We start from the raw sequence: 27,655 nt of genomic DNA, 5'->3' as shown, positions 1-27,655 counted from the left end.
ATTGCTTTTAACCAAATTTGAAGAATCTCTGTTCACGGGAAGTATAATGTAAGGTATGTTCTGATTCTCTTGCGAATGTCGCAATTTGCGACAAATTTTGCAGCATTAATTTAAAAAAAACACCCTTTTTCTCAGGAACGCTTGGACGTATCAAGCTAAAATTTATATCGAATACTCTTGTCTAAGGTCCCTTGATGTTGTGAAAAAATCAAACTTATAAGCCAACGCAATCAAAAGATACACCCGCAAATGCTGAATTTTTTAGGAAATTTCGACATTCGCAAGGAAATCAAAACCTACAGTTAGTTCCCGAGTACTAAATTAGGTGCTTATGCCTTAAAACATAGATAAAGGAATAATGAGGAAATACATGAATTTTTAATTAGATTACTAAAAAAAATTAAACTTACAACCCTTTTTTTTACTCATGAACGCCTTACAGGTATTAAATAATTGATATTCACACCAAAAACTCGTCTATAATATCTGTTATAAAATTAAACCTCTATGTCATCGCAATTAGAAGATACAGTCGTAAATGCTGAAAATTTTCGGAAATTTCGAAATTCGCAAGGGAGTTTTTGAGTTTTAACTCAAGACCTCCAGTGTACTTCCAGTGATCTCAGAATCTTGAAATTTGGTATCAAGCAACATCTTATAGCACAGATAAGATAAAATGCGACGCATGCCCATTGCAACATTGCAACCGGGGGGAGGTTGTTGCTAGATCCTACTATAAATAAGAGATGAACCTGGAAGAGAGATTGTCTTGAAAGTCTCATAACTTATTGACGAAGTCGAAGGGCATAAAAACAGTTTCTGACGATGTTCACGGTTTCTGTTGTTCTTATGATTTTAACATGTATTGTAAATGTTCAAACAAATAACATTTGCTGGGATATTTATTAACATTTTTTCAACAGCTTTTACAACGGAGCGGCGGCTCTCACCAAGGTTAAATCTATATCTAACTTCAAAATCGATTCAATCGTTTTGGACTTATACATATATTTAATTTTTAATATTGGTATAGAAGTAGGGGTAATAAATAAAACTCAGATTTTTAAAAAGCATTGTATATTTCTATAAATCACTTATTAAAACTACATCCTTGCAAATATTCACTTTGTGACAAATGCAGTAAATGGTGTGATAAGTTAATAACAATACACTACGTAGCTTGCACTTAATCTATTAATGGATCCTTTGAGTCAGGTAGATGTTCACAATCTGAAAATTTCACAGCTCTATTAACAATTACAGTTTCTTCTCTATATAAAAAAAGATTAAATAATTGTGTCAACATAGTCAGTATAAAGCGAAAATAAATCATACACAATTCAATATTAGTATACGTGAAGTTACATAATCATCTAGAATTGTCATCTGCGAAAATCGCACGGGTCAATCGCTATCTGTTATATTAAAGCCCGGTTTGACGTTAGTGTTCTTAGCTTTAGTCACTAGGGGTTTGAGTGTGGAGGGTTCATGTGACACGGTGTCGGCAATGTTATTATTGGATTTGCTCTCACCGGAAGCGCTGGCCCTGAGGCAGTCCTCGGACACGAGGGTGGTGGTGAACCGACTGCCTGCGACCGTTTGAGCCGCGTTGCTCTTCTGCGCGCTGCTGTCGCTGTACCGTCTGGGGTTGGATGGATCGTTGTTCAGTTTGCACTTGAGCGTGCTCAAGTTCAGCGAGTCGAGGTTGGAGAGGCATTGGATGCGGTCCTTGTTGCATTTCTTGGTGTCGTCCTTTTTGAAGTTTTTGCTGCTGGACGGGATGTCCTTGTAGAAGGCTTCCTTCGTTTGTTGCGGGGTGAGGCCGTACAGTTCCAGGGAGGTGCTGGTGAGGGTGGCGCTGAGCCGTAGGGCGGGGTTGCTGGGCGCCGGGCTGAGGTCGTTACGTATGATCTTGACGGGCGAACTGCAAGCGTCCACTGATAGTGTCTCTTCGTCATCCTCACCTTCAGCGCTCTGAAATTATAATGTTTATTTCAGAGGAGTCGTGAATGATAATCGATAGACTCTAAACTCAAGTAAATAATTAATATGTTGTTCAACAAATAATGTATTTGTTGACGAAACCACCAACTTTCATAAAAATAATGAGAAATAATTTTACAGTTATACAATTTATTTACCCAATACCCCAACATTTCAGACGTCTACATACACTCGACTAATTAAAACATATTTTCTAATACTAGGTATTAAGCGTGCTCTACACTGCCCTACGCTACTCACAACTTTTGATTCAGAATAATTATGTGAAATAGCACATAAAAATCATACAAATGTAACTGACGATCACAAAATATAGCTTTACCATGCTTGCGTGTTTTTTGGAATCCGCTACCTATTCCATACAAATATTTTTTGAAATTAATTTTTGTGATTACCTGTTACAACACCTGAAAAACCTGTAAATAATGTTTTCATTTAACATTATTTACTGAGCATATAGCAATCTAGCACCTAACATCAACATACGATTCAAATTCTTCATAAAACTCAAAGGTGACTGATATAGTGATCTCTCAACGCACAGCCCAAACCACTGGACGGACTGGGCTGAAATATGGCATGCAGGACGCATGCATGTTAGGACGGAGGCGTACCCTAAGAAAGGATTTTGACCAATTCTACTCCCAAGGGGATAAAATAGGGCATGAAAATTTGTATTATGTTTATTTATCTTTTCCACGCAGGCGAAGCTGCGGGTAACAGCTAGTTTGAAATAAATCGCAAGTGTACAATCTGCCTAATTCGATCGTACCTATCACAATATTATTATCAAAAAAGAAAGTGTAGAACCCGCTTAATCCAACGTACCATAATATCGTGATCAGTGATGGAGCCGGCGGTGGCCTCGTTGCTGTTGAACTCGAGCTCGGAGGTCGCCGACACCGGCGTCACGTCGCCGCTAATAGAAGAACCTTTAAAACGCACTTAACTTATTTTCTCGAACTTTTAGGGTCGATAATTAGTCCTTATAGGGACAAGGGATACTTTATACGTAGGTTTAGGTACGATTCTTTATGTGCAAATGCAGGAAAATGGAACATTTGAGGGTATTTTGAGAAAATTTAAGATTTTAAGAAATGTGGCTTTTAAAATATGATGTAAAAAAGTGCAAGAAAATAAAAGAATTTATGTGGAAGAGACATGCTTCTGTAATAATGTTCAGATTTTAAGCAAAAGTTATGTATTGGAATGTATTTATAGGAGTGAAATTTGATGTAAAGAATAAATATTTTTATCATTATCGACATAAAACTAGGTACCTAAACTAATAATTGCTTAATTATGACTATATCCGACATGAAATTAGGTTTAGACACGCAATTTACGCGAGTCTAAACAACTATAATTGTAAAAACATTCATTAAATTAAATTATATTTAATCACATGCAGCGCATTGAAAAGTTCTAGAAAATACTGGTTTATTGCAGCCATTATCATGCACATGGTAATCTTATAATAATTATTATCATGATTATATGGATTTTGCATGCTTTTAATCTTAATATTCAATGCAAGTGCATCTATTAATCATGCAAGAGCAAATTATATCTGATAACAGACAACGCCGAGTGGAAGCGACGATGTTGTGCTGTGTGTGTGATCATATTTTTGTGTATTTCAAAATTATTATCCTTGTAAAAGTATTGCAATGCCATTTTTACATGCAACTTTTGGTATTTTGAATAATATTTATAACGACTCTGTTTATGTGTTGCTTGTTTATGTAAGTCATTTGAGAAATGCATATGAGGAAAAACTACCGACATATAATCTCAAATTATATGAATTTTTATTCGGTATTTTTGATAAAAATTGTAGGATTAGGTACATGTGAAAAAACATTTAAAGTGCGTTATCATAGATAGAAATATTTTAAGGGTCTCTTTTTGAATCTTTTCTATTTTGGTATGTTTGACTTGTGTGCGTGTGTATTTTCATATGTGTGTGTATGTGCGTCCGCCATGTTTCCGTATGTATCCGTGTGTGCACGTGCATTGCGTATGTGCATGTGCGTATATGTCCACGTGTGTGCGTGCGTATGAATGTGTGTGCGTGCGTTTGTGTGGGTGTACGTGTGCATGAATATGCATTTGTATGCGTGTGTGCGTGCGTGTGTGCAGGCGTGTCGTATGCGTGTGTGCGTGCGTGTGTGCAGGCGTGTCGTATGCGTGTGTGCGTGCGTGTGTGCCTGCGTGCGTATGCGCGTGTGTGCTTGCGTGTGTGCACGCGTGTCGGTGCGTGCGTGTGATACCTGTGAGCCTGTCGGCGAGGGGCGCGGGGCGCAGGCCCTCGAACGCGCACAAGGTCGCCGCCTCGCCGTCCCACTGGGGGAGCTTGCTCGGCACATTTTTACTCCAATTGCTACTGGAATGTTAAAATGCAAATCTCCCATACTGGAGGCATTGTAGTCGACGCGCTGTGATCTTTTAGTTAGTGTAAAATCCAACCATTACCAATGTTTAATTCAGGATTCGTTAACAAATGTTAATATTGAGACGTTCAAAAGTGCAAGATCACAGCACGATTTTTGTTAGCTAAAGCGGTGTTACCACAATAACATAATTATGATGGAACGTTCACAATGTGCAAAGTGCACCTTAATTATAATATTATTCGGTCGTCGACCACAATTGCTTAGTTGTGTCTAGTGTACAGCTAGATGTATACAACATTTATAAACAAAATAAACAAAAATATGATATGAGTTTAAAAAGCTGGAAATTAGCGAATGTAACAATACGGCACAATCAAAATTGTGAAGTGATTCAGATTACCTTAAATAAGTTTTCCGCGTTTTTTTAACACTCAGTCATCGAAAAACATATTAAAGCGGAAAAGAGTTGACATTCGTATAAGACATAAGACATTCATCTATTCAATGTGAACGGAGCGAAGGTAACGTTAGCAATACATATATTCTAATCTCACTTGAATTTCAATTATTAATCTTTGAATTAAAAATTATCAATCAAAAATATTTTTCTTCACTCTCGTTCACATTCTTACACCTCCAGTAGAGGATGCACTCGCCTCAAACTTGAACAAACATCGTCTTTTTTTGAAGTCGGTTAAAAAAATAATCACACTTCAAAAGAAAGCAACTCAAAATTTCCATTTCTCTATCTCTATTGTATATAATACCTCTCCGAGTTATTCTTCTGTTCGGAGCCCGCGTAGTTGGAGTTTGGCGAGGAGGGCCCGGCGGAGGAGAGGCCCGAGGTTAGTTCACCCGATGACGACATGAGGGACGATGGCCCGCTCCAGCCTACACCTGCAGTTGGCGATATTTGTATCAATTCAAATTGATGTGTAAATAGCGGTTGAGAGATAATACATAGATTCCAATTTGAAATGAGTGAAATTGATCCTTAATAATTTAATTTATCAAGTTAAATCATAATAAATACTTTTGTAAGAAATGTCTATAAGAGTATGTCGACCTCATATTATGTAATTTAAAAATTTGGACTGTAATTTCGATATATAACATATTATAAGATATTACTTTTTTTGGGGGTCAAAAAAAATATATATCACTCCATAGTAAAATAAAGTATGCTTAAATCTTTAAAACTACGCAACGGATTTTGATGCTGTTTTTTTAATAGTAAGAGCGATTCTCGAGAAAGGATTTAGTATATAATTTATTAGGTTATAGACAAAGCGGGCGAAGCCGCGGGCGTATGCTAGTATTATAAGAGAGCTCACTGTGTGCGGGCGGCGGCGCGGGCGCGCACGTGAGCCGCTCGAGGAAGGCGTCGAGCTGGCGCAGCGACAGCGCGTTGTGCAGCGTCTCCAGCGGACGGATCGCCGGCACGCCGCCGAACCCCTCCAGCGCCGCTGCGTTACGTGTTACAATGTCAATTTATAACGTTCCAATTTTTTTTTCTTTTTTATAATGGACGCAAAGAGGTTACGATTTCTAATTAACCGCTTTAGTCGGTATGTAGGGGAGTCGTAATGCATTATGGTATGGAAATTTTAATAACTAATTCTGATGCCTGTTTAATTGCGTTTCGAACTTTTTTTTTTAATTACTAACGTGGAACGTTTAAACACAATTGTGTCTGAGGCACATAATAAACTTAATGAAATGAAGCAGAAGAGGCGATAAGTACCTGAATAGTAATAGAAATTTCAACGCTAAAAGCTCGATAGATTCAAATTAAAATCAAAGTAATAACTCGACTATAAAAAAGGGTAAATTTAAGACGCTCAATGCTATCGAATACGCCACGTTTTCCCCACGCGGGTAGAGCTGGTAGTACTGGCCAGGGACTCACTGTTGTTGTTGGCCGCGGAGGGGATCATGACGCGCAGGTTGGGCGCCGAGCTGGAGCCCGAGATGACGGCCGTGCTGAAGAGGCCGGCCGCGCCCGCCAGCTTGCCGCGCGCCAGCCCCAGCATCTTGAGGTAGCTCATCTGGCCGGCGATGCTGTGCCGCTGGCGCCGCCCTGCGCCGCGCACGCTACAGCCGGCCGCGGGGCGAGCCCGCCCGGCCGCGGGGCGAGCCCGCCCGGCCCCGGGGCGGAGCCCCCGCCCCGCGCCCCGCGACCCGCGCCCCGCACGTATCGCCACGAGCGTGTATCGGGGGGTAGGGGTGGCGGACGATACGTTAGGGTATACGTACATACGAGGGTGACGATATATTACATAAAATAAATAAACGTAAATAGACTACACGGATCGTATAAAAATAAATATATAGGTGCTCGGAAGCGTGCCGATGTTCGTAGCGGTACGTGAGAGATCTGTAGCCCGACGTGTGTTATGTGACGACAGATTGACGGGCAAACGAGAGCTTCGCTTCGCGTCACTACCCCCGCGTTCACGGGGACGTGAACGGTGGACTAATATCGCGAGGGACTCAGGTTTGCGGCATTTAATATTTATTTTAATTTATTTTATTTAATTTTAAAATAAATGTTATTGTCATGCGGTCAGTCAACGATCGTCAAACAAGCACACGCGTTAAGTACGAGGAGCGAGAATGCAACGCAACACACAATATCGCCGGCCAGAGTGAGCTAGCTAGAGTAGATAGCGGATAGTCGCCGCAGCCAAGTCTCTACACACTCCAAATACACAAATCAAATCATAAACGATGACCATGATTATGTAATTACTTAGGTCTACAGTAATATATGGACTTTAAGACCTTGACGGAACAAAACACAAGTGAGAATGACTCCATAAATCTTACGTCACAACATTTTTTTCAACATACTTAAAGTCCATTTATACAAATTAATAAAGGTATAACGATGAAATGAGTACAAAACATCACAATCTACAAGGACATGCATGCCTTCACCGAAATACTTATTACTTGTAGACAGTTTTATATAATATAGCTTTTAATATACATATCATTTAATGGGATTAGTGTAAATAATTAGAGTAAATTACTTATAAGATAGAATTTATTTCCGATAACCCAAATATTGAAAATATTAAGTGTTGCCATTAATATTTGAAGTCACTCTAAATACCTTCTTTACGGAGACATACTGACAATTTAACATAATCTGTATCCCAGTTTGAGTTTCAGAATCCAATTTTCGAGATCCAAATTAAGAAATTTGCCTTTACAGTGGTGTTCCCAACAAATTCATAAAATGACTATGGAGTAACACAACAATATTTACATTTGTCCTGTATTTAAGATAAGGTACGTTTGAATCGTGATCGATTTTAGCACATACCACCAAACTTTCCGACTGTTCTGAGTCGTTTAGTCTGTCTAGCTAAAATACAAATATCATTTTAGTCACACCACCCTTAATGTCGTTAAGGCCAGTAGTAACATCACTTTTCTTTAATATATCCATCGCTTTAAGAAAAAGACAAAATATAAAAAATTACAAATAACTATTATTATAAAAAAATAGAGATCTCTTCTTTGTACTTCATTATTAAATAGGAATTTCTAACTAAAGGATGATCACTGGAATCTATAAATTACTAATAAGGGGAAGCAATGTTATTAAACATTATTTATTTAAATAAATCTGTTAGTACTGGCCTTAACACGTCGGTCAAGTCTTACCATTGTCGTGTGCCTGCTTGTGCTGGTCGTAGCTTCGGGCACGCGGTTGCGGCTCCTCACCGTCTTTCGTTACTTTTTCTTCGCTCTGTAGAATTATTAAGAAATTTTTTTGCTCTTTTTTATAAGCAACATATTAACTGAGACAAATTAGGGGTGTATTATGACGACATAAATTGGCAATATCTCCAATAATAAAATTGGAGTACTATTTGTAATATTAAAATAACCGCTTTTTCTAGATACACGGTACATATACAGAAACAGTTATTTTTTAAATGTTTGTCCGTCTGTTCCGGGTTATCTCTGGGACTGCTGCGCTAGGAGTACTATTTTACACCGGAGGGAAAGCGGCTCATTTACTATTTTTTTACATCAGAATAAAAAGTAACTTAGGCTATTATTAATCCTCATGTTTCATCATCATCATGGTTGTAAAAAATCTAAATTGTACGCAACTCCGAAACTCCAATACTCTCCGTGTGTGTGTGTGTGTGTGTGTGTGTGTGTGTGCGTACCTGTGCGATGGGGCGCGTGTCGGTGTGCGTGTGGCTCCGCGCGCGCAGCTCCTCGTTGAGGCGCGCCGCGAGAGTCGACGCCTCGTGCCCGCTCACCGTGTAGTGCAGATTACTGTTGTATACAAATAAATAAGAAAATATTATGTCCTTTTTTTACGCAAAATGTACACAAGATTAATTTATTCAATATAATTCACACAACTTTAAGGGTCGGGCCCACAGAACAGTAAAAACAAATAGAAGTGCTATAATGTCATAATTAGTATGAAAACCAGTGTCGCCAAACCCACACATTTAAACCGATAGTTATGTAGTACACTACAAGTAAACTATGCCTTTGATTGGACAGCTTAATTTGAGTAAAAACTGACTTAGGTTATAAATTCAGCATTTCAATATGTACCCTAACGCACCCTGTTACGGTTTATTTTAATATAACATCCCTAGGCATAATAGCTGTTTTGTTTCTCTTTGCTCCGAAATTCCAAATTCGAAAAACATTCAGCTACTCCACAACAGAGGGCATTAGTTTTCGATAGATATAACTTTGAACCTCAACACATAGAAATAAGGTTGAAATTTGTGTCACTCTACATTAATGACATTAACTTGATTTTAATCTGATGCTATACTCTAAGGGATGTCAGCCTTGTTATCGATAATTCACAAATAAATATTTTTTTGTGCATTTTTTTTTCTTTCTATTATATGAGTATAGTACAATGTGCCACATTTTGGAGTATGTTTATTACTACTAAGTATGTCTTTTCATATTATTATTATTAAATAAAAAGCGGAATAGAATAGTATAAGTCTATATTTAAAAAAATACAAACAGAAAATATGAATTATTTTAAATCTTGGAACTGCCGTAGGTTTGATGTATCGGCGGCCTTAGTTAGACTTCTTAGTGCTGTTCGGCATCCAGTTAACTCGTCACGTTGCATTTATCCATTTCTCTTTTAAATTAGCCTCTTTGGGAAATCTATAAATAAATTGGATAAATGAAAGCTAAGGAAAAATAAAATAAAATTTAATATTTATAATGTTTGTCTTTTCTAAAGTATCGATACTGTCGATAAAAGCTACAACCATCACTAAACCGACATTCGTTTGTTTATTGCAATAATATTCCAGAAAGTCTTGTTTGCTGTTTTCAATCTATATTATTACTAATTTCTTATGTATTGAGGTTCATTTTGACTTAATATTTTTATAAATTTTTGACAAATTACGACAAGCGAAGTTATAACATAAAATATATTTAAAATAAATTAAAATAAGACTTACCGATGGTATGAAATGCCTCCATTGCTGATATTATTTCGTCTGCTATCATTTTTCCACTCTAATACCGAACAACACGCCCTAATTAATGAATAAATATGGAAAAAGGGTTTGACAGCTGACAACCGACTCGAATATATTTCTGCGCATAACTGAGACCAAGTAAGGTGATCTTATCTTACTAGTGACACGTGGGCCACGCCCACATCACACTTCTATTTGTTTTTACTGTTCTGTGGTCGGGCCACAATGACCACACGACATCAGACTCTTTTTTATATATTTTGACGCGGACACTTCTGTAGCGAGTGGTCGCCACCACTTCACACTTGTATGTGTTCACCACAGATAAAGTGGTATTTAAAAATTCTATGATCTGAATAACGACGCACTCATTCTGGGATTTTTGTGAATGAATGTTATTTAGCAATGGTGCGACGATAACATTCAGGAAAATATATCTGTATTTTTAAATAAATAAATAATACTAAATTAAAAATATTACCAAATAGGTATTGGATCCGACGGTCGAAGTTTTGATTTTGAGGATTTAGTTGGCGTAAAAGTGCTATCCAATTCGTCGATGACGTCCTGAAACATGAAAATATAGAGATCAATAATTTATTTTCTTTCTCTTACGAGTTAATTTTGCAAATTCATACTACATGATAGGTCAAATATGAATCTTATTAATAGATGCATAAGGTATATTTCACACTCACAGGTTGTAAAGTTTCCTGGCTCGCCATTTGATCGTCTTCTGCCTCTTCTTCGATACATTTCACATCGTCAGGAGAAGATGCCTGAATATAATAAAAAAAACTTAGGTTCGGAAATCGAAATACGGATAAATTATGGACTGAAAAAACCTGGTCATGATAAAATGAAATTCGCTATACACTTGATAAATCTATACATATAATAAATCTGTAGAAGGGTCAATTCTGTACATTGAAAATATTGAAAAAATAAATAGCAGGGGGTGTTACTGGATCGATACCAAACCCAAATATGTGATTAAAAAAATTTTTGTCTGTCTGTCTGTCTGTATGTTCAGACATCACGTGAAAACTAACGGTTCGATTTCGATGAAACTTGGTATAATTATACTTTATTATCCTGGGCATAAAATAGGATACTTTTTATCCCGGAAAAATACGTAGAAAAAAAAAATCTTAACTTTTCTTAATTTTTCCGCGCGGACGGAGTCGCGGGCGGAAGCTAGTATATAATAAACAAAGCCATAAAGACGAAACCACAGATTATACCATAGAGAAAGAGACCATAGAATTTTTAGCCCTTTCTTCACATATAACTTGAATACATGTAACATGAACAACCTTTCCTTATGCTTAAAAATACTTGTATAATAAGAAATGATCGAATACCTCATTATTGGCAGTAGAATGGTTCCTGGAATGTGGTCGGAAGCCGGGTCCGGGCGGCAGGTTCTTTTGCACGCAGCAGTTCACACCCGGACTGAAGTGAAGCTCCACGTGGAATCTGTACCAAGTAAAAATAAATATAAAGACTACGAGTAAAAATAACCAAATCCATAAAGACTTTACGAGGAAAAATAACTAAAAAGATAAAGACGGAATGTAGAAAATATAACTGTGCGTCTGTAACTATAGTGTAAGGATGATTTGGACAAATATTAAAATTGGAAAAATCAATATTATTCAAAGATATGACTTGTTGCGTGAAATAGGAGATGGCTACTTGTACGGAATGCAACACACTAGACAGCTATTTTAACGATTTTTTTTACAATACAATTTTACAATATTGCATAACAAATATTGTAAAATATTTGAGATTACATTAAGTTATGGCTTTGGATATTCCGTCTAGACTCTAGACGGAATCTCCACCTATCCACCATAGTTCAAAATGTTGTCTTTTTGTCAAAAAGACAATCCTCAAAAAAATGTCCGGGGATAATTATTTTTGCTATGACGCAAATAAAATAAACACAGGAATTTATCTTACACCTTCGAGTTAATTCTAATAAATGAATACTAGAATTTTAAATATCATTTTACCCGTATTAATACAGTTATTTTATTATTATTGAATAAAACTTTGGTTTGGTTACCTCTCCTCTGAACAGGGGTCCTTAGTGGGATCCTCGTACAGCATCACAACGATTTGTGACATGTAGTTCAGCTCTGACACCATAGACACGTACTCCATAGCGCGGCGCCATTGCTCATCTTTCACTACCTGTGAAGTTTTTAGATAAATAGAATAAGGTCTTTTTTAATTTTTATTATTATTTAATTATCAGTAAGACCGACAGTAGCCGCCTCACTACAGTAGTTAGATCAAAATGGCGCACCTTATTTCGAAATTAACACTACAGTAGTCGCGTGGTCTACACGTGTAATCCAGTGATACAAAATTGCAAATTTCTAAAAATCTAATAGCTCCAGTTATTTCATCCTTCGTGTACTCTAAGTTGAATAATTGCCGCATGCACTCAGTGCAGCGCGGAGTCGGGTGCGAGTGGTTGTGTAACAAGAGCTCCGCATAATTCGCGGTCTACGTAACAAGGCGAACGTGCCTTTTTTAACGTTGGGAAATGCCTTTACGCATCCCCCTCGGCAGTTTACTCTCCAAGGGGGTATGTGAGACTCGCTGCGAAGTGATACCCACTAAAACCCAACCGTGGCCGTTTATCACCCTGAACGACGAGGGTTAACAGCCAGGCCTTATACTCCCGCCGTCTGTGTGCCGTGCCGTGAGGAAATAAATTGATTTTTTGGTGGATTACGGGCTTTACGGAAGGTCCGTGTCCCAGGTGTGGGATCGTAATGGGCTGATGATGATGATGAATGTTCAGTTCACAGTACTCACATCGAGCAGGCCGCCGAACCGCAGCACGGTGAGCAGCGAGTGCACGTGGGACTCGCTGGTGAAGTACAGCCGCGTGCGCACGTGCCGCCCCGGGCTCGACACGCCGTGGCTGTACCTTTATGTTATGAGTTTATTAGTTCATTGGTTTTAATGGTTTAGTGCTTTAAGGTTGGTAGTTCGTTGGTTTGAACGCTTCAATACTTAGTTTCGCAGTTGATTTACTTGAGTGAATAAAAAGTGGTTTCTAGCTCATTGATTTAAATGCAATAACATAAAGTGTATTAGTTCTTTGACTTGAATAAATGAATAAGTGATTTCCAACTCGAAAGACCAATTTTATGTTTGTGATGTGATAATTCTCGAATTTTAGTGTCAATAATGTATCAAATGGGTACAAAGATAAAAAAGGTAAATTTATTACCTGAAATGGAAAAATGTAACAAAATTTGATACATAAATTAAGACAATTGACCATTTAGAAATTTGAAAACTTGACTGTTTTGTATGATAAAATATTAGATTTAATAGGTTATTATCAGGAAGAAAAAATTAAATATACCTGGGATTCAATCTGTTAACATTCTCTTCTCCGGACTCTTCAATATTTCTCTGAAGATCGGCTCTAATTTTCTTCAACAAAGGTGTGCATATACCCTGACTTATTGTCAACTTCTCTTGCATTGTTAACCCATATTCCTGAATGAAATGAAATTACGTAGAACATTATTAATTTAGCAAACAACATTGAAGTACATAGTAGATTCACAATCTATTATTAAATGGTCGTAAAAATGTCCGAACGGCGGTGTGAAAAACATTCATAGAAATAGACACCTTATTTCGTGGCAGAAATATTCAGAGTCTAATATATTACAAAACTCTGCCTATTAGACTCGGAAGCAGAGTTTCGCTTCTGACAACTTTTTTGCGTGATTGTGTGTAATCCATACTAATATTATAAAATATGCGAAAGTAACTCTGTCTGTCTGTAACTCAATCACGCCTCAACCACTGAACCAATTTTCATGAAATTTGGTATGGAGATATTTTGATACCCGAGAAAGGACATAGGCTACTTTTTATCCCGGGAAAATGACACAATCCCGGAAATCCCAAGGGAACGGGAACTATGCCGGTTTTTCTTTGACTGCGCGGGCGGAAACCTAGTTATTTATATGTTGTACATCAATAGCAAAAGTATAAAATAAAAATATGCAAAAGTGAGAAACACTATTAACTAACCTGTGGTATAACTATATCGGCCAAGTACTTGGCGTACATATATAACTCCTCAGCAAGATCGAATTGCAACGTGTGCTGATTGTGTTGCAGGTCGTACTTGATGCAATCGTAAATATCAGGGATCTTGGATATGTCAAAAGATTTATTTTTAGTACAGAAATCCTTCTCTATTTTGCCCCAGCGCCGTCCCATTAACTCCCACGTTTCTCCGTGGTAGAGTACCGTATCTATAAAATAAAATGATGTGAATGTTTGTAGGAAAGTACGAATGTTTGATACTCTTTCACGCAAAATCAACTGATCGGATCTGAATGATTTTTTACGCGCGTACCAAGAGAATTTAGCCGGGGGCTCTAATAGAATATCTTCTGTTACATATTTTTTTTCTTCATATAATCATAATCAAGAATTAAATCAATTAAGTCATTATATTCTTAAAGAGCTATGCTGGTATACTACGCTGCGCCGCCGGCCACTGTTCGCCGAGGCCTCTGTGCGGATGCAGGCGGCCGGCAGCGCCCCGACACAGTCGGCCCTATGTTTGCTAAATCGTCTGCTGGCCTCTGATTCAGTAGTGACACCTCGCTCTGAATCGCGCAAGCGAAATTCATCGGGGCCTTAACGGCCGGCCAGTCGAGTAGACTGGTCGAGGATCCTTCCTTTTCCGATGGAGGAATTTCACCTTCCTTCCTCCACAATTGATATATTTGCTAGTAAAACAAATACTGTTCTAGACCTATGTTTCATGTACTTCATTGCATGAAGCCGCACATAGTATTTATTTCCGTTTTTTTTTTTTTTGTAAGTAACTATTGTTATTATATTCAATGTATGTTTTGGTTACAATGAATAATAATGTTCAAATAAATAAATAAATATACCCTTAGTCTTGGGGTCGTCCCGCTTGGTGAGCACGATGCGCACGAGCTGCTGTATGAGCGCGTGCACGTGCGCGCAGCACCGCACGGGGTTCTGTGTGTACGCACCCTTGGTCTTGGGGTCGTCCCGCTTGGTGAGCACGATGCGCACGAGCTGCTGTATGAGCGCGTGCACGTGCGCGCAGCACCGCACGGGGTTCTGTGTGTACGCACCCTTGGTCTTGGGGTCGTCCCGCTTGGTGAGCACGATGCGCACGAGCTGCTGTATGAGCGCGTGCACGTGCGCGCAGCACCGCACGGGGTTCTTCACGAAGTCCATCGCCGCGTTGATGCTGAGCGACGCGCACGGGTTGATGCGCGCGCGGTCCTCCGCCGTGAACTCGCGGTCCGCTTGCATCGCTTCGTGTAGCCGCGCTTTGGCCCTGCAAAGTCATTGTACAAACGACCTTAGCGAGGTTTGCCACTTCCGGCACAAATGGACATTACTTATTGCAGTTTAAACCGTTTCCTTACAAACGCATCAATTGATCATATAATAAAGAAATAGACATAATTAAATTTCATGAAAAACAAGGGGAAAAGCCAATATAGACAATAAATTGGTACCATTATATTATTATTGACCAAAAAACATTATTTATTACTTCAAACATAAAATATGTCCTTACATATTTTGTACTTTAGAAGAATCACAGTCATTATCCAATAATCCATTCGTGTTGGCGGATTTGACCATTTGTACCAAAATGGGCGTAAGTTCTCCCTCCAGCGCTAGCAGACCCTTGGCAAAGGCAGCAGCTGTCATCTGCACTCGACCTTCATCTGAGGCGTATATTTTGAGATCGTGACGGAATGTTGAGTGTAGACGGAGTAGCCCCAAACCTTGAGTACCCGCTTCGCCTGGATATTACATAAAAAAGGAATTATAAACTTACAGGAAAAAATATATTTAAAATATTTCTTCACAAATATTGTGAAAACAATCTCTGTGATACAATAGATTTAAATTTCAAGAAGAAAAAATAATCACCTTTAGGAAACGCTTACAAGCAAAAATAGCCATTAGCCACATTGAATAACCTCCTTAAAAGAAGATCCACTGAGACTTTTTCAATACTGACACATCGACTCACCATGCCGACCCTGGCCACCAGGGTACATACACCGGAACATCCTGCCCAGCTCTTCAGCCTGTATTCTCCCCGCAGGTGTCAGTTCTCCGCCCCACTTCAATATCAGCACCAATGAAGGTTCACCGGCACACCCTACTATACAATATATATCAATTAAATACGCTAACAAACCATAAAATATGTAATATACAATACATTTATAAGAGAAAGACTGGTAAGATAATCGATTTTGAAGCCTAGTGCATGTCTATCATTAAAAATCTTGTAGATAAGCTCGCTCGTGCAAAGAAATTGTATTTGTCAAAGTGAAATTGCCATAGGTAATTGTTGTAATAAGCATTGAAGACAAAACAGTTAATTAGATATCTAAAAAAAATTACCCTTGTTGAGTTTCTATACTAGCTGTGCTTGACGATAGAATAAGGCGATTCTTGGCTTCTATATGGGCTTCTTAATCGCTAATAGGTAGTAAAAGCAAATACCCAGATAGCTTTTAAGTCATTTTTAAGATGATCATGAATCATCCTATCCTTTGAAAATAACACTTGATTACCTAAAACTAACATCACCTAGGAAAAAAACAGCCAAACATGCAATCTTGCGTTTTCTATATTATGTATACAGCGGTTTAAGAAAAGACATGCTTATTAGTTTCAATTGTGCCAATGAGCTCTATTAACCTACAATAAACAATTTTTTTATAAGGAATGGAAAAACTTCTTTGAAGTCAAGTTAGCCAAACGTAAAGACCTATGATATCTCCCGATATCGGATCGCTCTAAGTCTGATTTTGCCTGCCTACAATTTTTAACAACAATAGTGTTAATCGTAATGCATAATGAAATATCTATTTAGAATATTTACACCAATCCTGTAACAGTATTCACAACAACTAACATCAAACGTAATTTAATTCTCTCAATAAAAATCCAAATTAAATTTTTATTCATTATTTCGATTTTCGACGTGTAAATATCGTAGCTAAAAAAACATAGAGAATGGACTGAGCATAAGTTAGCATTTATAGAGCAAAAATTATGCTCAAAAAATTAATGAGATCCACTACTTTTTGAAGTTGGCTGAAACTCAAAAATAGTTGGTAAATTACTTTTAAAGATTTTGCGTAACTATCAACATTACGAATCACAAAATCCTCAAAAAAGCAAACATTTCCAAATTTCTCTATGGTCATAACTCAAAATCTATGACTCGATCTATAATAGTCTATGGTCTACGCCCAGTCCATCCTCTATGGCACTAGCAGTGCATGCGGACCGTCAGCGGATGCAGGTGTTGCGGGTGTTGCGGGTGTGGCGGGGGCTGCGGGGGTGGCGGGGGCGTTACCGTCGTCCGACGACGAGCCCCGCGGCCGCCCGCGCGGCTGGTACTTCATCTGCACCTTGCGGTTGATGCCCGAGAAGTGCCCGTACCTGGGTACAATACGTTTTGTTAATCTGTGGAGTGCTGGAAACCTTTGCCCACAAAATAATTTTTTAATTTAATTTTTTTTCTTTCACTTTCACATCAATCAGGGGCGAATGCCTGACCAACTCTACCCGTGATCCCGCCAGAGCAATCGAATTTATTATATTCTTTCAGTTTTAACACCGCGCAACATGTGCAAGATTTTTTGAAATTGTTGTTTTCAAAAAAATCTTTATACAAAACAAAAGCCTAAATCATGAAAATGATTCTGGTTGTGACGAGAATTATAACTTTTCTTTACAATTATAATTTTTTATTAAACTTCTACAGAATAATTGTAAACATTGCGCTATTGTTGCACTAAAATATTTAACTCTGTTTTTATAGATTTGACGAATTAATTAACGAAATTAAAGCAATACTCACATCTCTAGTACGCTTTTCAGTTGTTCCAATTTCCCTTGCTTTTCTTCGATTTCTGGATCAGCGTGTCTTGTATGTATGTCCGCTAAAAGTGCGCGAGCGATGTCAAGAATTTCCTGCAGTTGCTTGGGCTTTTTTAATTTTACATGACCTCGCTTGAACCCATCATACTTCTCAAATATTTCAAAAAACCTAAAACCATTTGCAAAGTTTATATAACATATCTGATATTGACTCTTTAAATTTGATTTGAGTACAAGGAAATTTTTTATTACATAACAATCAAAGACGTTACTTGTACCTTACTGATAACGGCAAATTATTCCAAAAAAAAGTTAGTAACGTTTAGAGCGACATTTTTATGTTTTTAAGGATAGTATTAAGCAGAAAATAAAACACAGATTATTTCTAAATAAATTACTCGCACGAAATTTGTTATAACTCACCTAGGGTGTCGAACTTCAACTTTCATTTTCTGCTTAGGTGTTCTATCTCCATGTCTGATCACGGCGACAACACAACGCAACTCCATCATTTTCCCAAACGTAGTGGGCACTATGGGCGGATCATCTAATTGGAACGGGACTGACCACGGTATGTGCAACGTTGGCGCCAATTCCCGTAAGATCATATTACCAAGAATTTTAGCGCAGTCATCGTAATATTTATTTGAATTTTTCACAAAAGAAAATCCGTTCACGTCACACACAAAAGACTTTCCGTTAGCTCTGAAAGGAAAATTATATCAATTCCCATTTTATTCTTCCTTCAGTCGGTTACTTGTCTCTTTATGAACATTTTGCGTGTACATTAGCTTTACAGTGTTGCGCTGTAACCTTGGTACGCACGGTATTTTATAAACAGACTAGAATAGACAATGGATTAAACACCTTTCTTTGACAAGAAAATTGTTTTACATTTGAGACAAATATAGACACGGGAGAAATTATTAACATTTATTAAAGCTGGAAATAATGTATATTGCTCAAATAAGCACTTGTTTACCTTAGCAAATCGAATCCACAAACAGTTTGTTTGAAGGCCAGACAGACTTTCCTCGAAATAAGTTTTTCCTGGTTGGACAATATGACTGGATAGCGAATCTCTTTGCCCTCTGAGTCCCTCTCAACTTTACCGTCGAGAGCTGGGCTCTTACGCGCTTCTGCGTGGGCGTAGTCTGGCCCTACTGTATACACTTTTACGTCTGTTCCTAAAATACCAAATTTTGAATTACTAACGAATATCAAAAAATCTGAAAATAAACATGAAAAATCAATTGTAATAAATTACAGTTTACACAAGTCACATAAACAAACGAAGCTTTAGGGAAACCAAGAAATAAACTCTGATTGAGTCGATCATGCAGAATTTGTAAATTTATATTCATTGCACTTTTTCTTTCATAGATGACTTACCATCAGTAGGCATAAAATCTTCATAAATGAATGATCCAGTTTTACGGACTCGCGATTCTGGCGAATATATGCTGCTACGACTACCGATCTGAAAAACATCATTTGCATCACCCCCTAAAGATACTCAAAAATCGTGCACACAATATTCTTAACAAATAGTAAAAAGCATCATAAACATATCATCCATAGTTCTTCATCTGCCATTGAAGACTGCGCTTTTACTAAAATATATTCAAGCGTACATATTTATGCGATTTGACAAAATACCTTTCTAAACAAACGCTGGCTACCTCCGCCCGCGGAAGTCGGGTAGTAAATGTAAATATTGTGGTCCTCAGCCGACACCGGCTTTTCCACGAACGGCTTGTTGAATACAACACCGTTTACTTCCACATGATCCTCCGATTCCACTAACTCGTGGTCTACCGAAAGATAAACATACCACAATTATTTTTTAACGAAAAATTAACTGAATACTACGTGAATCAGATTCAATCTAAAAATGTTTACAATTCATCATGAGCATTAATACCATTCATTACTCTTTTCTTTTATCTTCTAGAATAGAAGAAAGCTCGACATATTATTTTATAGCAAATTTGAAGACGTGTTACCTTACACACCATTCCAAGTCTCTGTAAAAATTAAACCAAAATGGTATTTTGGATCGGAAAAATGGAGGGATAATTGAAAGGATAAAGGGTAGGGCTTTGGAAACTTTTTAATTATTGGTAATGAAATATGTTTTACTAACGTTTTGGATCTGGTGAATCTCTATCAAGAACAGCATACCGAGGAATTTCTATTCCTTCATTTTCTAAAATGGCGTATACTCTTCTACGATCCTGAGAAATAGGTAATATACATTTATGTTTTGTTTTTTTTTTAATATTTAGTAACTAATAATTATGTATAAAATTATTTGAATTCAAATGCCATCAAAACTCACTTGTATATCATATTGCATATGAAGATTGTTTATAACATATGGTTTACGAAGTTTTTCGTATTGTATTGCTTTATCAAGCGGAAATCCTTTAGAATGAAATGAGATCAGACAGTCACATATAGGCCACTCTTCGACAGGTTTCTGTAAAGTAAGAAGTTTTAGCCGACTTTACGAGATTACTTTTTATTCAACATTTCTATAATGGTTAATATAAAACCTGTATAAGTTATTAGTACATATAACATACACAGAAATTCAAAATGAAAGATGATTATTGTTAGTAGCGAAATAAGTAAAAAGCAGTGAAACAAAATACTATTATGTCCTTTTAACTATAATCTAAGAAAAACTAGAGCTGCCCTCAATGAAGCAATCTTAGTATATTTTGTTCCACATATTGTTAGATATTCACAGAACCTTGAGTATAACCTCCTCAGGAAAAACGAGCATTTTAATATACTCGAATTCATCGAGGCGTGTGAGGATCTCCTTCATTGGTTTCGATTGCGACTTCTTGGCCATGGCGCAGACGCCAACCACCACTTTCTTACCGCCATCTCCATTGGGGTCTAATGATTCGCACAGATCCAACTCGCCCTGTAACAATACAACAGAAATAACAAAGATTTCACTTACTTTGACTAACTGAGTTCAGGCAAAAATTCTGAACAAATGTTAATTTCTGAAATGAAAATAATATATAATATATTATTTTCATAATCTATAAATAAAAATGAAATTTGTGTTGCTAAAGATCAAACTCGAGAATTCGGCTATTTTTTTAGTTTTTGTCAAGGCTGCGCTTTAACAAAAACGCTATAAAAAGTAAGGTCCTTAACGAGAGAAAAAAACGTAACATTTGCTGCAGTTGTAGAAAAAATCGGACAGAACAACGTCTGCCGGGGCAGCAAAGTTAACCTAACCAGGTAATACAGTAATGAGTATGTAATGTAATCGAGGCACACGTACAGCAGCGGGTCAAGCCAAGTTCAAGCATACGATTTACATTTTATGATCTGAGTAAAATTTAAAATTTTATGTTCTTTAAATTCTAATATATTTTTTATAATTAATGTCCATAAATGCTGTTGATTTATATGATTTTAATGTACCTATATCATAAAAATATTTGAAAGAATTCAGTGCATAAACAGACTATAAAAATATTTTTAAAATTATATAAAAATAAAATTCGCAAGCAGCATATTGCAGGGTTGTCTAATTTTATAAAAGATGAAAGTTAAAGCAGAAATCAATACATCACAATCGCATTGCGCAGCATCGAGAAGTGGATGCAGTATGCACATATTATCTTTAGGTGTAGATATGCATTCAACGACCTTCATGCAAAATCAATATGGGTTTTGTATGATAAAGGAGAGGTAATCAAGACTAAATGTGCAATAAAGCTTTATTTTTTTTTTATTCCATACACAAAAACATTCAGATTAAAAATTGACTTCATAAACGTTATCAATATAGTTAGTTAAGTTCAAAAAATACATTTTATTATTTTGCTAAAAAATTTTTCCTTATAGAAACACGTCTTTATCAAATCGGTTGTAAATCATAAAAGATTTGATTTCATTTTTAAAAATTAGTCCTCGTGATCAGGTGCATATATCCCTGCTCTCTCTAAGTCTCCTTTGCCATCGGAAAGTTGTACTTCATCATAATTCTTTATCATACTTTCTAATAAAGTTTTAAAGTCTGTATTATGCTGGACACCGAATAAGTTGCGTAACTTTTCTAACTTTTCTGGCTTTCTTTGATAGGAAAACAAATTTTCAAATCTTTCGAAACTTGCAAAAGATCGTGTATACTTTTGTTTGGGAGTATTTTTCTTCCAAAGTTTGGATACCTCTTCCAGTTTTGATGGCACGTAGGACCGAGCAAAGAAAGCAGTTTCGGGTAATTTATTTTGATCAATTAGTAGTTCAAGACATTCGTTTAACTTATTAAGGGTAAAATAAGCCATGAATGCAATATTATCCTGCCCATCTTCTGACGATTTCTTTGCAACTTCTTCTAACAAAATTTTGTCACCTGAACTGACTGCGAAAATCAATAATGAGCTATAATCGCGCGCATTTATGTAGGCGAGTTTCGTCAATTCTATTTCACCAGCTTTTGACGCAAGTGTACCTAGTCGGGACCATCTTGCTTCAGAAACTTTAGATGGTGCACCCTCTGCTAAGGTAGCTTCTTCGGCGAGGTACTTTGCACTAGTAAGATCACCAATAGAAACAGCAATTTCAAAGCGGTGCACAGGGTCGGTAGAAATATTCATAGCCAGCTCTTTGTGGCCTTGTTTTTCCAAAAATTGAGCTAATCTTAAACGATCCTTGAAAGGGACATAGTAATAGACATGTTCAGCAGTCTCCAGATCTCGCCTCATAACAGCGATGTAAAACTCGAGTTCGTGTGAGGCAAGATAATAGGACACAATATTAAGGTCTTTATCGTTCATATATAATCTACATTCATTGGGTTCATATCCGAGTACATATATAGGATGATCAACATTTGAGATGTTAACAATTTCTCCGCCTACATAATAATTAATGTTATTGTATATATTGGTATAAATGAAACAATCTCCAACCCAAGAACCTGAATTTACGTTTTCTTGGATTATATCGATAACCTTAAAAGCATTATTGATACCATCTTCAGATATTTCGGCATCATTTTCTCTAGCGCAAGCTACAGCATTTGCATCAAAACGCAACATATAAAATGTTTCATTTTTAGCCAAACATACGAATTGAGCATTTTCAGACCAAAAAACATAACGTGGTTGAATATCAATTCTGCGGATAAGATCCAAATTTTCCCAGTCATAAAACGAAAATGTTGCGTCATTAATCGATTTAACACCAAGCATGAAGCCTCCGAAAATATTTTCAGCACCATATTTTGGCAAGAAACATTTGACTTCCTTAAAACTCTTAAAAATTCTTATTGTCGTTGAGTTTTCCAAAGCAGCATATCCGGAGCTATCAAAGGACCATACAAATTCCTGTGCTATACCAAAAGCTTTGGTTCTTAATGCTGCAGCTGTATATATGATGAACTCCCCATCGCCACACACAGCGACGAACCGATTGTTTGGACTATAAGCAATTGAGTGTGGATAGACTTCACATGTACCCATGTCTTTCATGGAAACGATGGGTACTATTTGGCCATCTTCCAGATCAGTACCTCTTGGTACTGGCTTTAAATTTACTTGCTGAATCTCATAATGTTTAGCACGTACAACTTTATGTCCATTGACATCCATTGATATGGCTGGTTTTTCTTTTCCTAGTTGAACCATAATAAAACCTTCATCAAACCCAATAACGATATTATTAGATTTGTTAATTGATGATATGCTCCAAACTCGCTCGAAACTGTAGTTAAGAGTTTGTTCAAGTTTAAAAACACCAACCTGCCATATTTTAACTGTGCCATCCTCCGAGCCTGTTAGGAGAATAGGAAGTTCAGTGTGAAATACTACTGCTGATATGTTTTGCTCGTGACCTTCTAATGTTTGAATACAAACTTTGTTTTGATAATCCCATATTTTCACACGGCGATCATCTGAACCAGTAACCAAGTAGGGCTTGTCTCCACTTTGGTGATAATCAACACAATTGACACCTTTTTCGTGACCTTTTAGAGTGAAGTTTGCAGTGGAATATTGAAGCTGCCAGACTTTCACCGACATGTCAAGACTTGCACTTGCGAACGTATTAGCATCTTTTGGATTAAAAACTATCTGCATAACATAATGAGAATGACCTTTAAAAATTTGTTGGCATGTCCATTTAGAATCCCAGTTCCACAACTTGATCAGCTTGTCGTCTCCACAACTTAAGACGTAGGGCTCTGCTGGATGTATAGCAATACATCTGATGTAATCAGAGTGCGCTTTAAAATGATATACTTTTTCTAAAACATTATAATTGTAAACTGATAATTTCATATCATCTGAGCCTGTAATCACCCAATTCTTTCTTGCAACAAACTTCGCTGTTCTCACTGGCAAATCACAAACTGTGAATGTTTTTATTTGTTTTATCGTCTCGAAGTTCCATATATTAACTGCTCCGCTATATAGTGAGCAAAGAAGCCAGGGCTCCGTCGGGTGTTGATCCACACATTTAACGCGATCCGAATTTGCCGACAGGGTTTTCTTGATATCAAGTTGCAGTGGCATTGTAGATATCAAATTTGAATATAAGTTGACAAATGAAGAAGCCTAAAGTTTGTAAACACTGTTTTTCTTATTTTTCTGCAGGATACCGAGAGATGACGACTAACGCGCGGTCCTAGTGCTCAATCGATCTTTTCGACGGTCGTAATACGCATGATTCAAACTTTAATATGTAAAGGATATTTATGTTAGAGCTTGCACAATGTTAACTCATACAATAAAGAGTGGGGTCCATATTATTATATTTATATACCATATATTACCCCAATTACCTTTACCATATTTCATAATAGTACTTACTTATTTTATTTCAGAAAATGTATGTTTTATTTTAATAAATATAGCTGCTCTAAGACTCTTGCGTCTGAAGGTTAGACGATAGAAACCATGATTGCAAGTAAGAAGTGGCGTTTGTTACATCAGACAAAAAACAGTTAGATATGTAGGTTTTTTGGGATATAAATTTCTTAGTTTCAATCATTTAACATCTAAATGTAAAGGAAATCTCAATATATGAAAAGAAAATAACAATATTTCAAAATTTAAAGTAATTTTCACGTTCGTTCCTAACCACGGTCACGCGACGCGATCTCCACAGTTTTACATAATACTAGTTGCCCCGCAAACTTTATTCTACCGTACTCTTGTCAAAAAACGGGTATAAAAAATAGATGTTGGCCGATTCTCAGACCTACCCAATACGCATACAAAATTTCATGAGAATCTGTCTAGCCGTTTCCGAGTAATCGTAACGTAATCGTGAGTTTTCAGGTAAGTAACATTGTGAAAACAGAATTGTATAAGTACATATAGAGAAGATATAAAATAAATATCTATATCTATACATATAATAAATCTGTAGAAGGGTCAATTCTGTACATTGAAAATATTGAAAAAAATAAATAGCAGGGGGTGTTACTGGATCGATACCAAACCCAAATATGTGATTAAAAAAATTTTTGTCTGTCTGTCTGTCTGTCTGTCTGTATGTGAAGGCATCACGTGAAAACTAGCGGTTCGATTTCGATGAAACTTGGTATAATTATACCTTATTATCCTGGGCGTAAAATAGAATACTTTTTATCCTGGAAAAATACGTAGAAAAAAAATAATCTTAATTTTTCAGTTTTATCCATAGACGTTGTTCCGTAGAACCGCGAACACACGTTGCGTATTATTATAGGCCTAGCCGTATTTGGGAATTGGGTCCAATAGATATTTATAAGATTTTATTGTCAGAGGTACCTACTCAAAATGGAGAAATAAACCATCCACGCGAAGACCGACATCCGCGCGGACGGAGTCGCGGGCGGAAGCTAGTAATACATATTTTCAGAATTATTTTGTGACACACATTTTGTAAAAACCAAATCCGAATAAGATTTTTTTCAATTTATGTAGTTCAAGATTACTCTAAAGCAAAAAAAACTTTATTATGACATAATCAGGGTCATACATAATAGTCACTGAATCCAAATAACTACAGCCATGGCCCCATTGAAGGCGAATCAAGCCGTAAATTTGGTCAATTAGGTATGTTTATTTATTTAGTAAATGAGAGACATTAAAAATTTTGTCCGTCATCTGCTACTAGAAAATATACCAACTATTTTTTATAAGCTATTAATTTCTATAGAAATAAATTTATCATTTTTAATGGAATTATTTTTATTTTTAAAATCATATCATGGTTTCTACCATGTCCCGATAGAATCATATATTTTAGTTCTGTATTTCCCAAAACAATTATAGGAATAACCTTTGTTTTCAAAATATTGGACGAAATCAATTTTAAGCGGGATCAAATCCCTATAGTAAATTTGGATAAACCAAGCTACCAAAATGTTTGATCAAGGTAACAAGCACCTCATTATGTTATGCTTCAAAATGATAGAGTAATGTAATTTGTATGAGATAAGATACTCCACACCTTAAAAGAAGTGGAAAACAAAGTATTATTATTCCATTACATTCAAAGCGTTTTTTCAATTCTTTATCTTATGTAATACATGTTGCAATAATATCATTATATTCTTAATTTTTAGAAGTATACATAAAACTTAATAACATTAAACAAGGACAAATATTTAAAGTTTTATTGAAGGATTAATGAATGAATCCACTTAATTACTCCAAAAATTACAAACAAAAAGTATTGCTCACATCAGCTAAACATTCATCACAATAACAAAACTCATCATCACTCAGTTCTTTTATTTTCTTACTCCTCCAGCGTTTCAAACGCCACCAATCCTTAAGCCACTGCCACTCCATAACACACAATCATATCAATGTTATCAAATTATTTATAATGAAAATGATAAGTTTACTCCAATGTGATTGGTTGTCCACTGCTCTACTATACATGATAACCAACAAGACTGTGACAAATTAACACATTACCTCACTTGTCATTGTCATAAGATCTATTTGTTTGTTTGTAATAATTCTCCCCACTCTACATATTATAATTTATGATAAAATGTACTTGCCATACTGTTCCTATGTATTTTATAGCCTTATTTGTGTGGCTTCCTTATCAGTTTAGATTTTAATATGTGTGAAGAACAAAAGGTATGAACTAAACATTAAATATGTGACCAAGAATATGTACATAGTAAACAGTGACATAACAGTCGTAGATAAAACTTATTGTTATTCTAATAACATTAAAACAAATATTTTTGAAAGAAATTGAATTTCTATTACTGTTTTCTAAAAACTCATAAAAATCGAAGAATAATAAAATGAAAGTATTCATACAAAAAGAAAGCTAATAAAAAACAACATGCATTGTTTCGATATAGGTACTCAACTTACAGGTGATCTTATAGGCACAAGATTTCCGTCATCGCCAACATAAAACTGTGGTTGAGTAGCTTGTCGCAACCCTTGATAGCCATGTTCTAATTCAGTATATGACATTACCTACATATGTTATTAAATATATCTTAAATAGTGGAATGTTTGAACATAAGCCAGCTTTTTCGGATTGAAAATTTAAATTCGTAAAAATCAAACAAATTCCTGTGATGGAAGTTTTAAATGACATTGACATTAAAGTCAAAGTCAAAAGATTGGACAGGTGAAGACCACAGATTAAGTATTAGTTACTACGTAAGGGCGTATAGAGAAAGAAAGCGTGGCTGAAAACTTAAAAGCGGTTATCAGCGCTGGTTACCAGTAACCCGCGCAGGAAAATATATTAACACGCGCCGATAAACGCTGAACGGCGCCGACAAGCTTCAAC

General features: G+C 36.5%; 2 protein-coding genes across 4 annotated transcripts; both read right to left on the bottom strand.

Annotated features, from left to right (window-relative positions):
• Nucleotides 1-1,060: 1,060 nt before the first annotated feature.
• LOC123691415 (inositol hexakisphosphate and diphosphoinositol-pentakisphosphate kinase) lies at nt 1,061-27,445 on the bottom strand. 3 transcript variants are annotated; one of them, XM_045635794.1, is made up of 28 exons: nt 27,226-27,445; nt 20,619-20,798; nt 20,202-20,342; nt 20,007-20,097; nt 19,520-19,674; nt 19,253-19,340; nt 18,843-19,047; nt 18,284-18,565; nt 17,841-18,029; nt 17,265-17,419; nt 15,990-16,124; nt 15,525-15,756; nt 15,070-15,278; nt 13,979-14,205; nt 13,296-13,432; nt 12,737-12,851; nt 11,976-12,103; nt 11,266-11,380; nt 10,600-10,680; nt 10,383-10,468; nt 8,591-8,702; nt 8,076-8,160; nt 6,310-6,480; nt 5,735-5,866; nt 5,168-5,297; nt 4,278-4,390; nt 2,833-2,936; nt 1,061-1,974 (listed from the first exon to the last, which is right to left on the bottom strand). In XM_045635794.1, the coding sequence occupies exons 1-28, from the start codon at nt 27,328-27,330 to the stop codon at nt 1,405-1,407; spliced, it is 4,473 nt and encodes a 1,490-aa protein (XP_045491750.1). In that variant the 5' UTR covers nt 27,331-27,445; the 3' UTR covers nt 1,061-1,404. The 3 variants fall into 3 exon arrangements, with proteins under 3 accessions (XP_045491750.1, XP_045491749.1, XP_045491751.1); XM_045635793.1 differs by lacking the exon at nt 27,226-27,445 and adding an exon at nt 26,569-26,792; XM_045635795.1 differs by lacking the exon at nt 27,226-27,445 and adding an exon at nt 26,569-26,792 and having other exon boundaries at nt 17,334-17,419.
• On the bottom strand, nt 21,692-25,238 carry LOC123691417 (coatomer subunit beta'-like). Its single transcript, XM_045635796.1, has one exon. It carries the CDS (start codon nt 24,406-24,408, stop codon nt 21,799-21,801), a length of 2,610 nt encoding a protein of 869 aa, XP_045491752.1. The 5' UTR covers nt 24,409-25,238; the 3' UTR covers nt 21,692-21,798.
• Nucleotides 27,446-27,655: the final 210 nt, after the last annotated feature.

The sequence above is a fragment of the Colias croceus genome, chromosome 4, assembly GCF_905220415.1.
Source record: "Colias croceus chromosome 4, ilColCroc2.1".
In the NCBI taxonomy this organism is placed as follows: Eukaryota; Metazoa; Arthropoda; class Insecta; order Lepidoptera; family Pieridae; genus Colias; species Colias croceus.
The sequence above is the reverse complement of the archived record's forward strand: the minus strand, read 5'-3'. Positions and strand labels throughout refer to the sequence as shown.

Coding starts and splice junctions, on each gene's coding strand:
- LOC123691415 (XM_045635793.1), bottom strand. CDS start 26,679: ATGGAGTGGCAGTGGCTTAAGGATTGGTGGCGTTTGAAACGCTGGAGG. Junction 20,799..26,568: donor GTGATGAATGTTTAGCTGAT/GTGAGCAATACT, acceptor GTATTGTTACAG/GGCGAGTTGGATCTGTGCGA. Junction 20,098..20,201: donor ATATGCAATATGATATACAA/GTGAGTTTTGAT, acceptor CCTATTTCTCAG/GATCGTAGAAGAGTATACGC.
- LOC123691417 (XM_045635796.1), bottom strand. CDS start 24,408: ATGCCACTGCAACTTGATATCAAGAAAACCCTGTCGGCAAATTCGGAT.